At 37.8% G+C, this 13,492-nt stretch overlaps 1 protein-coding gene across 15 annotated transcripts in view; it reads right to left on the bottom strand.

Moving 5' to 3' along the window:
• Positions 1-13,492, bottom strand: part of SLMAP (sarcolemma associated protein) — a 182,536-nt gene that overhangs the window by 55,984 nt on the left and 113,060 nt on the right. For 6 of the 15 annotated variants that reach the window (XM_030926736.1, XM_030926727.1, XM_030926772.1 and 3 more), the window contains exons 10-13: positions 12,476-12,644; positions 12,339-12,389; positions 11,808-11,858; positions 5,645-5,707 (exon numbers count right to left, since the gene is read on the bottom strand). In XM_030926736.1, the coding sequence (XP_030782596.1) occupies positions 5,645-5,707; positions 11,808-11,858; positions 12,339-12,389; positions 12,476-12,644 (334 nt within the window). The remainder of the gene's footprint in view (positions 1-5,644; positions 5,708-11,807; positions 11,859-12,338; positions 12,390-12,475; positions 12,645-13,492) is intronic. The other 9 variants (XM_030926761.1, XM_030926756.1, XM_030926788.1 and 6 more) reach the window with 5 other exon arrangements.

The raw sequence follows: 13,492 nt of genomic DNA, 5'->3' as shown, positions 1-13,492 counted from the left end.
TCTCAGATCTCAGATGTTAAAAAAAAAGAATACAAAGGCATGAGGTTTACTTTAGGGCACTGATTAACTCTATCATTAAGAGAGAGATGCCATTGGGACAGTTTGTCTCTACAAAGTAGACCTCAGGAAAATTTCTCTGGCATCCGGCAGTGGTGCCTGTCTCCTCATTAGAACAGACAGTAGCAAAAGAAATCAAAGGGGCAGGCAGCAGTCCAGGGAAGGCTGTCTCTCACTCTATGCCCACCAAGTGATGGCAGTTCTCCATGTCCTTTCACCCTTCATCTTTCCACTAAGCATACAAGTTAATCAAGTGACAGAGTTCATGGATATGTATGAAACAGATTCAGAGATACAATATTTCTTAATTTGGAAAGCATCTTTAGCAGAACACAAAAAGTTTCAATGTATCCATTAAGTTTATATGGTAAACTTTAAGGAACTAAAATTTGCAGAGAACACTAAATGTGGAGTTTTGCCTAAACCAAGTTCATATCTGAACCCCTGAAGAGGAGCTGAGGCTTTTTTTTTTAGCAAGTTTTACTGGAGTGACTTCCTAATTCTAGCTTATATGTGGTAAAGATCTTTTAATAGAGAATATTTACTTTACAGTTCTGGAGACTTATGCAAAACATTATTTAAATCTCTGTTCAAAGTCCAATTTCTTTGTCTGGAATTTAAAGTTTTTCTCAGAAAAGAGAAGTTTTTCTTTAAAAAGTCTGTTTTACCATAAAAGGAAAACAAATTTAAATGTGTTCCAACTCATTTATTTTCCACAACTTGTAAATGGAAAGAGCCAACAACCAAATTGTTCTCTTATAGATTCATACACATAAACTGAAAAATCTGTCATCATATTAAAGACAGACATGAAAAACCTTATGGAAATAAACGATTTGCTTTCCAATTTTTAAAACACAAGGTGAATTATACTATAGAAGCACTAATAAATAAAGAAGGCTAGGTATTTAACATTTGCTTTTTTTTTTTTTTCTTTTGAGATGGAGTCTTGCTCTGTCGCCCGGGCTGGAGTGCAGTGGCCGGATCTCAGCTCACTGCAAGCTCCGCCTCCCGGGTTTACGCCATTCTCCTGCCTCAGCCTCCCCAGGAGCTGGGACTACAGGCGCCTGCCACCTCGCCCGGCTAGTTTTTTGTATTTTTAGTAGAGACGGGGTTTCACGGTGTTAGCCAAGATGGTCTCGATCTCCTGACCTCGTGATCCGCCCGTCTCGGCCTCCCAAAGTGCTGGGATTACAGGCTTGAGCCACCGCGCCCGGCCTTTAACATTTGCTTTTTAAAAGACTGGAAACAAGAAATATGAAGCAGCACTGCACACAAATATTTACTTCATATTCAAAATTATAAAGCATTTCAAGATACCTATCAATGAAAATAATGGCAAAAAGCCTTGTGTGCGCTTGTTAATATGTAATCCAAAATTGTTTTAAAAGTGCTTGAGCATAAATTTACTTAAGAGATTTGCTGAATTTGTCTTGCTTATGATATTAAGAATACTTATTAAACACAACAATTTTTACAATGGCAGCATGTGGTAAAATGATAAAATGTCCCTTCTGACGACAAGTCAAACCAGAGTCAACCCTCACTTTCCCAACTCTGGTTACCCAAATTTAAGGGAACGAACAGATTTGGAAAGTTCTGAAATACCTCTGGAATCACCAATAACCAAATTCTTACTACTTGTTACCTGAAACTCAGAAACCAAACAGATTTCAATAGTAGGCCTCTCCTTAGCTACCTGAACTTATAGCCCAAACTTTCTGTTTGCACTCAGGGACCCAAAGGATTCAGATGTCTGGGAATACTTATTTTCTTTAGTTTTGTTGTTGTTTTTGTTTTTTGAGACAGGTCTTGATCTGTAGCCCAGGCTGGAGTGTAATGGTGTGATCACAGTTCACTGCAGCCTCGACCTCATGGGTTTAAGCGATCCTCTTGCTTCAGACTCATGAGTAGGTGGGACACAGGCATGTTATCACCATGGCCAGCTAATTTTTTGTAGAGCTGGGGTCTCACTATGTTGCCCAGGCTGGCTGCAAATTCCTGGGCTCAAGCAATCCTCCCACCTTGGCCTCCCGAAGTATTGAGATTACAGGCATGGGCCACTGTGCCTGGCTTTTTCACTGTTCTTTGGTTCACCCTTTGTACACAAAAATGGGATTTTATATTTTGATTTTTTTCTTGTATGTAGGTACTACCTATTTAGTATTTTCTCATGCTATTACACAGTCCTCATAAACATCATTTTAATAACTTTTTAACATTCCCATTGAAGGGATTTGGTGTAATTTATATAAATTTTGTGCTATCTCTGCATGTTTATCTGGTCCATTTTCCCCCAAAACTATGATGCAACAAAAATTTCCAAACGCCTTTTGTATATTTAAAGCAAATTTTATTCTGTGTTACAAATACAGCTAAGTATTTTATACTATTTTAAGTGAAATGTTCAATAATAAAATAGACATTAAAAAGCAAAAAGTTTTTCTTTCTTTTCCTTTCCTTTTTTTTTTTTTTTTTTTTTTTGAGACAGAGTTTTGCTCTTGTTGCCCAGGCTGGAATGCAATGGCACAATCTCGGCTCACTGCAACCTCTACCTCCCAGGTTCAAGTGGTTCTCCTGCCTCAGCCTCCTAAGTAGCCAAGACTACAAGCACCCACCACCACGCCTGGCTAATTTTGTATTTTTAGTAGAGATGGGGTTTCATCATGTTGGTCAGGCTAGTCTTGAACTCCTGACCTCAAGTGATCCACCCGCCTCGGCCTCCCAAAGTGTTGGGATTACAGTCATGAGCCACTTCACCCAGTTTTTTTTCTTTTTCCCCCAAAGAGACAGAGTCTCAGTATGTTGCCTTAGGCTCAAGTGATCTTCCCACCTCAGCGTCCTGAGTAGCTTGGGACTACTGGCAAAAAGTTGTTTTGTTTAAAGTAAGCCAGTAATAATAACAAAATAAAACAAAGATTTTTGCAAATTGTAACTTAGTAAACATTCTTTTGATAATTACCTGCTCTCATTTCTTAGGGTTCAAAATATAAATCTTAAAAGCTCAAAATAAAAATCCTTCTTCTAAAGATTTTGTATTTTATTTTATTTTTTAGAGACAGGGATTTGCTCTGTTGCCTGGTTAGAGTGCAGTGGCACAACCATAGCTCACTGGAGTCTTGAGCTCCTGGGCTCAAGGGGTCCTCCCACCTTAGCTTCTTGAGTAGCTAGGGCTACATGCATGTGCCATCATTCCTGGATAATTTTTTTGTTGTTGCTGTTGTTGAGACAGAGTCTCGCTCTGCTGCCCAGGCTGGAGTACAGTGGTGTGATCCTGGCTCACTGCAACCTCCATCTCCCAGGTTCAAGCAATTCTCCTGCTTCAGCCTCCTGCGTAGCTGGGATTACAGGCATGCATCACCACACCTGGCTAATTTTGCGTATTTTTAGTAGAGATGGGGTTTCGTCGTGTTGGCCAGGTTGGTCTCAAACTCCTGATCTCAAGTGATCAGCCCACCTCAGCCTCCCAAAGTGCTGGGATTACAGGCATGAGCCACAGGCTCCCAGCCTCTGCTGGATAATTTTTTAAAGTTTTCTGTAGGGACAGGATCTCACTATGCTGCCCAAGCTGGTCTTGATCTCCTGGCCTCAAGGGATCCTACTGCCTAAGCCCATGAAAGAGCTGAATTACAGACGTGAGCCACAGCACCTGGCCTAAAGATTTGCATTTTAGATTATATATTCTTTTAGTTGACATCAGTGGACACCAATTATTTTGCCCCAGGTCCCGTTGCCAATTTCCCATAAAAATGAGATTTAGTAATTAGAAGGTAACAAAAAGATGTACTAATCTTTGCTTTATAAATATTGTTTTATTTATTTATTTATTTACTTTTTAATTTTTTTGGAGACAGATTCTCACTCTGTCGCCCAGGCTGGAGTGCAGTGGTGCAATCTTGGCTCACTGCAACCTCTGCCTCTCAGATTCAAGCAATTCTCGTGCCTCAGCCTCCCGAGTAGCTGGGATTACAGGCATGTGCCACCACCCCTGGCTAATTTTTGCATTATTAGTAGAGATAGGGTTTCACCATGTTAGCTAGGCTCATCTCAAACTCCTGACCTCAGGTGATCCGCCTACCTTGGCCTCCCAAAGTGCTGGGATTACAGGCGTGAGCCACCATGCTAGGCCAAATATTGTTTTAAAAGGACAAAGAAATATGTCACATTTATTAAATAAATTGTCTCAAAGTAATATTCAACTTATACTTAATATTATAGTATCAAAACTGCAAAAACAGAAGCTCTGCGAAAACTATTAAATGAAGTTCTCAGTTTCCTTGAAAGATCTCCAAGGAGTGTAACATTTGATGTGTTGAATTTGTGTCTGTTTTAATTATCAAGTATGACCCTTAGAACCCCCAAGTGCTCCTGAGGTAGCGGGGCAGGGTAGCGGGGGGCACATATGCATGAATATCCACACAATGAAATTATGAGCATAAAACCTTGGGAAACCACATTTCCAAGAAAGGAGAGCAGAATGAGAAGAATGCCTGAGAAAGTATTTGCTTGATGGAAAAAACCATAGACATTATCAACAAATCTTTACCATACATGATGACCTTTACTTAACAAAACCAAGAAAATATCACAACCTTGCAATTGTTATAGATTTAAGCAGCTTTTGTGACTTTCAAGTAAAAAGGAATTCATGATATCTTTGTTCAGAATTCAGCAGAGGTCTAAATCACTTCAAAAGCCAATTTATCATTTTGTCTGTTTGTCTTCAGCTCACTGCCACCTCTACCTCCTGGGTTCAAGCAATTCTCCTGCCTCAGCCTCCCAAGAAGCTGGCATTATAGGCACCTGCCACCACACCCAGCTAATTTTTGTATTTTTAGTAGAGACAGTGCTTCACCATGTTGGTCAGGCTGGTCTCAAACTCCTGACCTCAGGTGATCCACCCACCTCAGCCTCCCCAAAGTGCTAGGACTACAGGTGTGAGCCACCGTGCCCAGTCAAGCCAATCTATCTTTAAAATATATATATTTTTTGAGACAGAGTCTTGCTCTGTTGCCCAGCCTGGAGCACAACGGTGCAATCTCGGCTCACTGCAACCTCAGCCTACCAGGTTCAAGCGATTCCACCACCTCAGCCTCCCACGCAACTGCGATTATAGGCGCATGCCACCATGCCTGGCCTCTTTAAAATATTCTTAAAGATAGCCTTTTACAACTTCCCACAGGTAGGTAGTTGAGGTCAGATTGTAGGACAATCTACCGCTACCACCTCTCTAAAAAGCTCCTGCTACTCTGAGGGCCATCTTCAGAATGGAGTGCCCAAACTAAATAATTATTTTTCTGGCTTTATTTACTCTAAGAAATTTATTTAAGAACCTCAAAATTAATAAGCTTGAAAGTTTCCCTCTTTTTTATGGTGGCCAATATGAAATGCTCAGCTCCATCTGTGAAGGCAAATGCAACAGAAAGATTTTTCTCAAAATCGAGAGAAATAGTATGAAAAGTTTTGCTGATGGCCCTTTAAACACTTCTGCTATAACAAACACATTGAGATCCTCATTTTACCTCTCACTTTTCAGTTTTAGCCCCTGACTTCATTAAAATCAAGGTGAAAAATACTCTGTACTCACTCTGGCATTCTATGAATTGATGGATAAAAGTGCAGTCCCCGCCACTCTTTGAAAGCAAGTGCTCTAATAAAGAAAGAAACACCTTTAAGGATATAGTTTGTTGCTGTCTTTGAAAACCAACAGCAAAGGTAGGAAAACAGAAATGTATTAACATGGTACTAAGTAAGACTAATAAAGGTTCAATATATTTTGATACTAAAGCAGACATATTTTGGAGTTAAATGACTGAAAATTATTATTAATTTGTACACTGAATGGTTAGCTTTTAAAGGTGTAGTTTTTATCCAAAGAGGTCAAGAAAATCACATAAATATATTGTTTTAAAATGGTTCTTCCACTTTAAAGGTTCTTCTATCTTTTGTCCACTAGAGCTCAACAAGTACCCTTAAATAATTTATTTGTCATTATTAAATTAATTTTCAAGTGATTGTTCTATAATACTCCCTCTTCAAAGCTATTCATCTCAGTTAAGAGGCAAAAGGTAAATACTTTAAGAATATCATAAAGTAATACCATAAAATTTTTAAGAAACTGATGTAATGTTTTAGGTTTTACACATTCATTTCATAGTCTTCCCCTTTGAGTCACTTAATCTGTACCTCATACAGTATTAAAACATTAAATTGTTTATCTCTGCCCAAATGATCAAAATCAGTGCCTATTCATTTCAAAGAAAGAGCTTGGTAAATGGTTTTGCTCAAGTCAAACAGAATTTATTTTTCATTTAAAAAAATGGATGGAGACAATAAAAACCTAACATAGCGGTTAAATAAAAGTTCCACTCCTTACAATAATCTTTATTGTGATTTAAAGAGTTACTTCTGAATCTGGATAATGTCCTTTAATGAGTATTTATATCTTTCAAAACTACCAAATTGATTTTGGAAGTTAAAGTGTTAAAAACATATTCTGACATAATGACTACTTGGAAAGTGTGAAAGCATTAGAATCTGTCAAAGGGGACACATGAGTTGGCACCACTCTCCCTATATATAAAAGCCTCCTTCCCCTCTTCTCCACCTCAAGCCACGTTACTCCTCGATCATCTCAACTTTGCATGACAGGCAGACACCACCTACTCCGATCATGCTTTATCTCTCTTTACATCCTTCCTGCTAGCTATCTTCTCTAATTCTATACTAAAATCTATCATTATGCTTTAGTAAGTTACAAGGTGTGCAGAGCCTCCCATCTATCATCACAATCAGTGTAAGACAAAAACATGTAGGGAAAAGGTTGATAAAACTTGTGCTTTGGAGAGACCAATGCATTACATACCTAGAATACTATATAGAGATACAATATAGCCTCAAAAAGAAAAAAATACTAACTGCAACATAAATTTGAAATTAAAAAAAAAATTTAATAAATAAGAATTTGACAACTGGAGCCAGAAAAAGCAAAACAGGAGCCCTCAGTATAACAGTAATTGCCAAGATAAAAAGTTGTTTTTCATAAATCCTATTTTAGATATGGTAACACTTTCAAAACTCAAACTATATCATCATGTTATATATATAAACTCATTGGGAACGAAATTTTAACTTAGCTAAAGGACTTTACAAAACATATTTGAAACATATTTCAGACTAATATCAAAGGACTTAAGATGACATTTGTTAAAGAGGGACATACCACTATTACTTACAAAGCTAACAATCACACTTCTATCTGAACTCTACATTAAAGTATTTACTAAACTGGTTTAGATAAAATCCAAGATTAATATAAAAAGATACAAAACCACTCTACTTAAAATACATTTTATTTACATATATGAGTTTCCTATGGATTTTTATTGATATACCTATGCTATCCAATACAATAGCCATTAGCTACTGTAGTTACTGAACCCTTCATAAGTGGCTAGCTCTAATTGAGATGTCCTAAGCATAAAACAAATGTACAATGATTTCAATGAATTAGTAAGAAAATTGTAACATGAAATATTTCGTTAATAATTTATTAATCATTTTAATATTTATTAACATTGAAATAATATTTTAGATGCTATAGGCAAAATATATCATTAGAATTTGTTTTGTTTATATATATATATTATAAAGATGGGATCTTGCTATGTTGTCTGTGATCAAGTGCAGTAGTTATTCACAGGTATGACTGTAGTGCACTATAACCTCAAACTCATGGCCTTAAGGGGTCCTCCCACCTTAGCTTCCCAAGTAACTGGGACAACAGGCATGTACCACTGCACCCAGCTTTTTATATTTTTAACGTGTGTGATGGTTAATACTGAGTGTCAACTTGAATGGATTGAAGGATACAAAGTATTAATCCTGGGTGTATCTGTGAGGGTGTTGCCAAAGGAGATTAACATTTGAGTCAGTGGGCTGGGAAAGGCAGACCTACCCTTAATCTGGGTGAGCACAATCTAATCAGCTGCCAGTGGGGCTAGAATATAAGCAGGCAGAAAAATGTGAAAAGAGAGACTGGCCTAGCCTCCCAGCCTACATCTTTCTTCTGGCTGGATGCTTCCTGTCCTCGAACATCAGACTCTAAGTTCTTCAGTTTTGGAACTTGGACTGGCTCTCCTTGCTGCTCAGCTTGAAGATGGCCTATGTGGGACCTTGTGATCATGTCAGTTAATACTTAATAAACTCCCCTTTATATATATAATATATATATTCCATTAGTTCTGTCCCTCTAGAGAACCCTGACTAATACAATGTGGCCGCCAGAATTTTTTTAAATTAAAAGACAGGGTCTTACTGTATTGTCCAGGCTGGAGTACAGTGACACAATCATAGTTCATTGCAACCTTGAATTCCTGGGCTCAAGGGATCCTCCCTCCTCAGCCTCCCAACTATCTAGGACTACAGGTGTGTATGACCACACTTGGCTAATTTTTAAATTTTGTGTAGAGACAGAGGTCTCACTATGTTGCCCAGGCTGGTCTCAAACTAATGGCCTCAAGTAGTCTTCCCTGCTTGGCCTCCCAAAGTGCTGGGATTACAGGCACATGATACCACACCTCACTAATTTAAAAAAAAAAAAAAAAGCAAGTAATCTTTTTATAGATGGGGTCTCACTATATTGCCCAGGCAGCTTTCAAGCTTTTGGGCTCAAACAATCCTCCCTCAGTGGGATTACAGGAGCAAGCTACTTTGCCCAGCAGAACATTTAACATTATGTATGTGGCTCTCATTATGTTTATTTTTTATTTTTTTGACAGGTCTCACTCTGTCACCCAGGCTGAGTACAGTGGTGTGATCACGACTCACTGCAGCCACGACTCACTCTGTTGACCTCCCAGGATTAAGTGATTCTCCCATTCAGCCTCCTGAGGAGCTGGGTCTCAGGTGCACACCACTATGCCCAGTTAATTTTTAATTTTTTTATAGAGATGAGGTCTCACTATGTTGCTCAAGCTGGCCTTGAACTCCTGGACACAAGCAATCCTTCCACCTTGGCCTCCCAAAGTGCTGGGATTATAGGTGTGATCCACCACACCCAGCCTTATGTTTATTTCGGACAACACTGTCCTTTACTCTCTAAGATATATTCAGATTATGCTTATTAGATAAGACACACAAAAAATTTACAGTACAAAACCTGTGCTTTTAGTAGCTACATTATATTTAATTTTTAAAATGGGATTCACTGAAAGTATTATTAATTTTAACATTTTCAGATATTTAAAAATATTCTCTTACAACTATACTTGGCTCTCTATTATTTAAAGAGTAATTTAGTTAAAATTACATAATATGGGTATGGACATTGGTAATACTGGGATACTTGATAATTGGTTCGTTATTATATTACAAGTGATTCAGAATGGAATTAAGTGCCATCTTATTCCAAAGTCCACTCTTACCTAAGTTTTGGTGTATATCCAGAAATTTATCATTTGGTTTCTTTTAAAATATTCTATTAGTCACTATCATACCACTCAGTATATCACCACCAAAAAAGCAAGCACACAAATAAGGAAAAAATAATTATACCAAGGAGTTACCTTTAAGTATCTAAAATATTTATTCTTAAAATCAAGGAGTCTTTAACAATTATATTAATACAATATGAAAGCAGTCTACTATTATTTTCATCTGAATCAATTGCAACTGGAAAAAAATGAAGCAGTAATCTGACAACTCTAAATAGTATAAAGATGGCTCCATGTATATAAATGATTCTCTTAATTGAAGGAATGAATAGCAGTTTCCCAGCTTGGGTTAATACTAACATTATTAATATATATAAGAGGGTGATGATTGATTGACTGCTTTTTTCTTTTTCTTTTTTTTCTTTTTGAGACAGGAGTCTCACTCTGTTGCCCAGGTTGGAGTGCAGTAGCACAATCTGGGCTCATTGCAACTTCTGCCTCCCAGGTTCAGGCGATTCTCCTGCCTCAACCTCCTGAGTAGCTGGGATTACAGTAGCATGCCACCATGCCCAGCTAATTTTTGTATTTTTTGTAGAGACAGGGTTTCACCAAGTTGTCCAGACCTTGGTGGTCTTGAACTCCTGACCTCAAGTGATCCACCCACCTTGGCCTCCTAAAGTGCTGGGAGTACAGGTGTAAGCCACTGTGCCAGACATGATTTTGTTTTTTTGAGACAGGGTCTCACTCCCATTGCCTGCAGTGGCGTGATCTCAGCTCACTGCAGCCTCGACCTACTGGGCGCAAGTGATCCTCCCACCTCAGCCTCCTGAGTAGCTGGGATTACAGGCGTGTGGCCACCATGCATAGCTAATTTTTGTACTTTTTGTAGAGACAAAATTTCACCATGATGCCCAGGCTGGTCTGAAACTCCTGAGCTCAAGCAATCTGCTTAATCCCAATGAATATAAACCACACCTTTAAAAATTCTCAAATTTAAATTCAATCAAATTGGAATTTTAAAAAGTCCATGCATTTTACAAAACATACATAGAATAGTCAAACTGCAGTGATTAATGAACATTTTTCTTGAGAGTTTCAAAATTCATTACATATGCAATATAAAGTTTCGACCTTGCAGCTAACATATACAGTTACCTGAGCCTATACTGCCAGTTCTTGATTAAAAACTGACCAAACAAAACCAAACCAAAGCAGAACCAAAAAACCCACCTCCTAACTCTACCAGTTTGATTGCTGCCCAAGAACTATTATGATATCCCCTGATACATGGAAAAAATATTTTTTCTTTTCTTTTCTTTCTTTCTTTTTTAAAAAAAAAGACAGGGTCTCACTCTGTCACCCAGGCTGGAGTACAGTGGCACAATTATGGCTCATGGCAGCCTCAACTTCCTGGGCTCAGCTGACCCTCTCACCTCAGCCTCCTGGGTAGTTGGGACTACAGGTGCACACCACAATGCCTGGCTAAGGAAAAAATATTTAATAAGTTCTGTGTATCAACTCTGATATCTTCCACTAACTTCTGTAGAAAACTGAGATGAAAGGCACATAGATTGGTAAACACAGGAAAGAGTTTTATTTCTACTGTACTCCAAGCACCTAGCGCAGGGTCTGGCACACAGTTGGTGCTCAATTAATGTTAGATGGAAGGGGAGAGAAGGAGGATGTCTAGGGATCTTCAAGACTGAAGGATAATAGAGGCCACTGGGTAAAAAGTACCCCATGTAGTGACGGGAAAACCAATAGTGGTTATATGTTTTTGGCAAGAGGGAACCCATGCTGTTCAGAAAGAAGGGTCACAGAACCAATAACTAATAAAAGATTTTTCTGATGGCAGAACAAACTGACCCTGTTCTCTCTGATCAATGAAACAGATGGGATAAACAAAGTATTTTCTATGACATGTCCAAGGGCTCAATAAGCTGTTAAATAAACTCAAATGTTTTAAATGGGGGTCAAGTATCCCTGGAAGCAGAACTTGATGAAACAAAATGGTAGTACAGCTCTTTGAAAAACAGAGTGGGGAAAAAGAGCTATATTATATATTGCTAAAGTTGAACTTTATCATTTTCATATTGGAGTAATTGAAATTTCCATATAACAAGGGATATCTAAGAATTGATCACAGCATCAACGCTTACGAAATAAAGGAAAGCTTGATTTTTAAATGATGGGGTTCAATGATCCATGAGAGCATGCTTTTCATTCCAAACACTTAAAACCCTGAACTCTTTATCCTGCTTAAAGACTAAAATGATATCATAATATATATATATATATTTAAGTTTTTTACACTACCTTTTTCTGTGCTCCCATTTATTTTAGGTAAGAAGTCATCAACTTGTATCCCTAGGATTAAGACAGTATATCATTGCCTGATCAAAGAAAGTATTACTTTAAATGTGGTCTCAAGTGTAACCATGGCATTCTGTATTCCTAAGATTAAGATTGTATAGAACACGTTAAATTTATTTTTACTAGAACGGTTCAATTTGCCACTTTCTATTAATTCTGAGAAAAGACTACAACTGCTTAGTGGCCTTCCAATGAACCTTAAAAGAAAAGGGATCCTGCTGTTCATGTACTTTTCTTATTTAAATATCCCTGGGTAGAAGATCTCAGATGCAGAAATTTCACTCATCTCAAGGAAAACAATGGTGCCCACTGGTGGCAATCAAGCATATTTTTAAAGAAAATTTCCTAAAAGTATAGATACTTTATAACTAATACATAAAACATCCCTTAAAATACTCAATGTGAGACAGTAAACAAGGTCAAAAGTTTAAGGATAAAATTCAGGTTTAAGTAAGAAATTTGGATGACACCTACCTAAGCTGCTGCATTCTTTAAGAGCTTTCTCCTGAAGATGTTCTAACCGTACTGTAAATATAAGTCCAAAAAAAAAAAAAAAGATATTTCACAGATAAAAAGAAAAAAAAAATCGATTTCTGGATTAGCTAACTTACCTTGTAAAGCTGTTAGCCTTTCATTGGTGAAATCATTATCAGCTTGCAAAGCTTCTATTTTTGCCTGGAGCTCCTGTTCTTTTTCTTCCATTTCATCTATTTTATGTTGTAATTCTTTTTTCTCAGCCTGTCCTTTCTGTTGGATTTCCTCTTGTTTTCCCTCTGCTACCTAGAGAAATAAGAAAATTCAGTTATTCAACAAAACTAACTTTGTTTTAAGAGCCCTAAGCCAGGAATGCCTTTATTCACTTAAACTTCTAAGAAAAGTGTTCAATATTACAGAACATTATCTGTAAACCTGACATTTCTTTCTTTTTTTTGAGACGGAGTTTCACTCTTGTTGCCCAGGCAACTTCTGCCTCCTGGGTTCAAGTGATTCTCATTCTTCAGCCTCCCAAGTAGCTGGGATTACAGGCATGCACCATCACACCCAGCTAATTTTGTATTTGTAGTAGAAACCGGGTTTCTCCATGTTGGTCAGGCTGGTCTCGAACTCCTGACCTCAGGTGATCTGCCCACCTTGGCCTCCCAAAGTGCTAGGATTATAGGCATAAGCCACTGTGCCCGGCTAACCTGACATTTCTAAACCAGTAAAGATGATAAAGACAAAGGCTTGACGTCAAAAAATTATTTGCATTGGGTTACTCCTCCATAACACCCAGGAGAGAGAAACTTGGAGGAAGCAAGTAGGCTCAGTACACACAGAGGTAAAGGGTCAATGTGGAAAAAAAAAATCATATTTTTAAAGAGGGAAGTAAGATTTTTCCCCAAAATTACTATTATTTCAGTTTTTAAGTTTATAATGTTAACATTCTGAAATTTTAAACAAAATTGTTTAGTAAAGAGATGACAGTACAATCATTATTCAAAAAGACCTCTGCCTATAGTTTGGATGTTCCTCCCCCAAGCCTCAATGTTGAAATTTGATCCTCAATGTTGGAGATGGGGTCTAATGAGAGGTGTCTGGGTTATGGGAGCAGATCCCTCATGAATGGCTTGGTGCTGTCCTCATGGTAA

The sequence above is a fragment of the Rhinopithecus roxellana genome, chromosome 1, assembly GCF_007565055.1.
Source record: "Rhinopithecus roxellana isolate Shanxi Qingling chromosome 1, ASM756505v1, whole genome shotgun sequence".
NCBI lineage: Eukaryota > Metazoa > Chordata > Mammalia > Primates > Cercopithecidae > Rhinopithecus > Rhinopithecus roxellana.
This window is presented reverse-complemented; position numbering and strand designations above follow the sequence as displayed.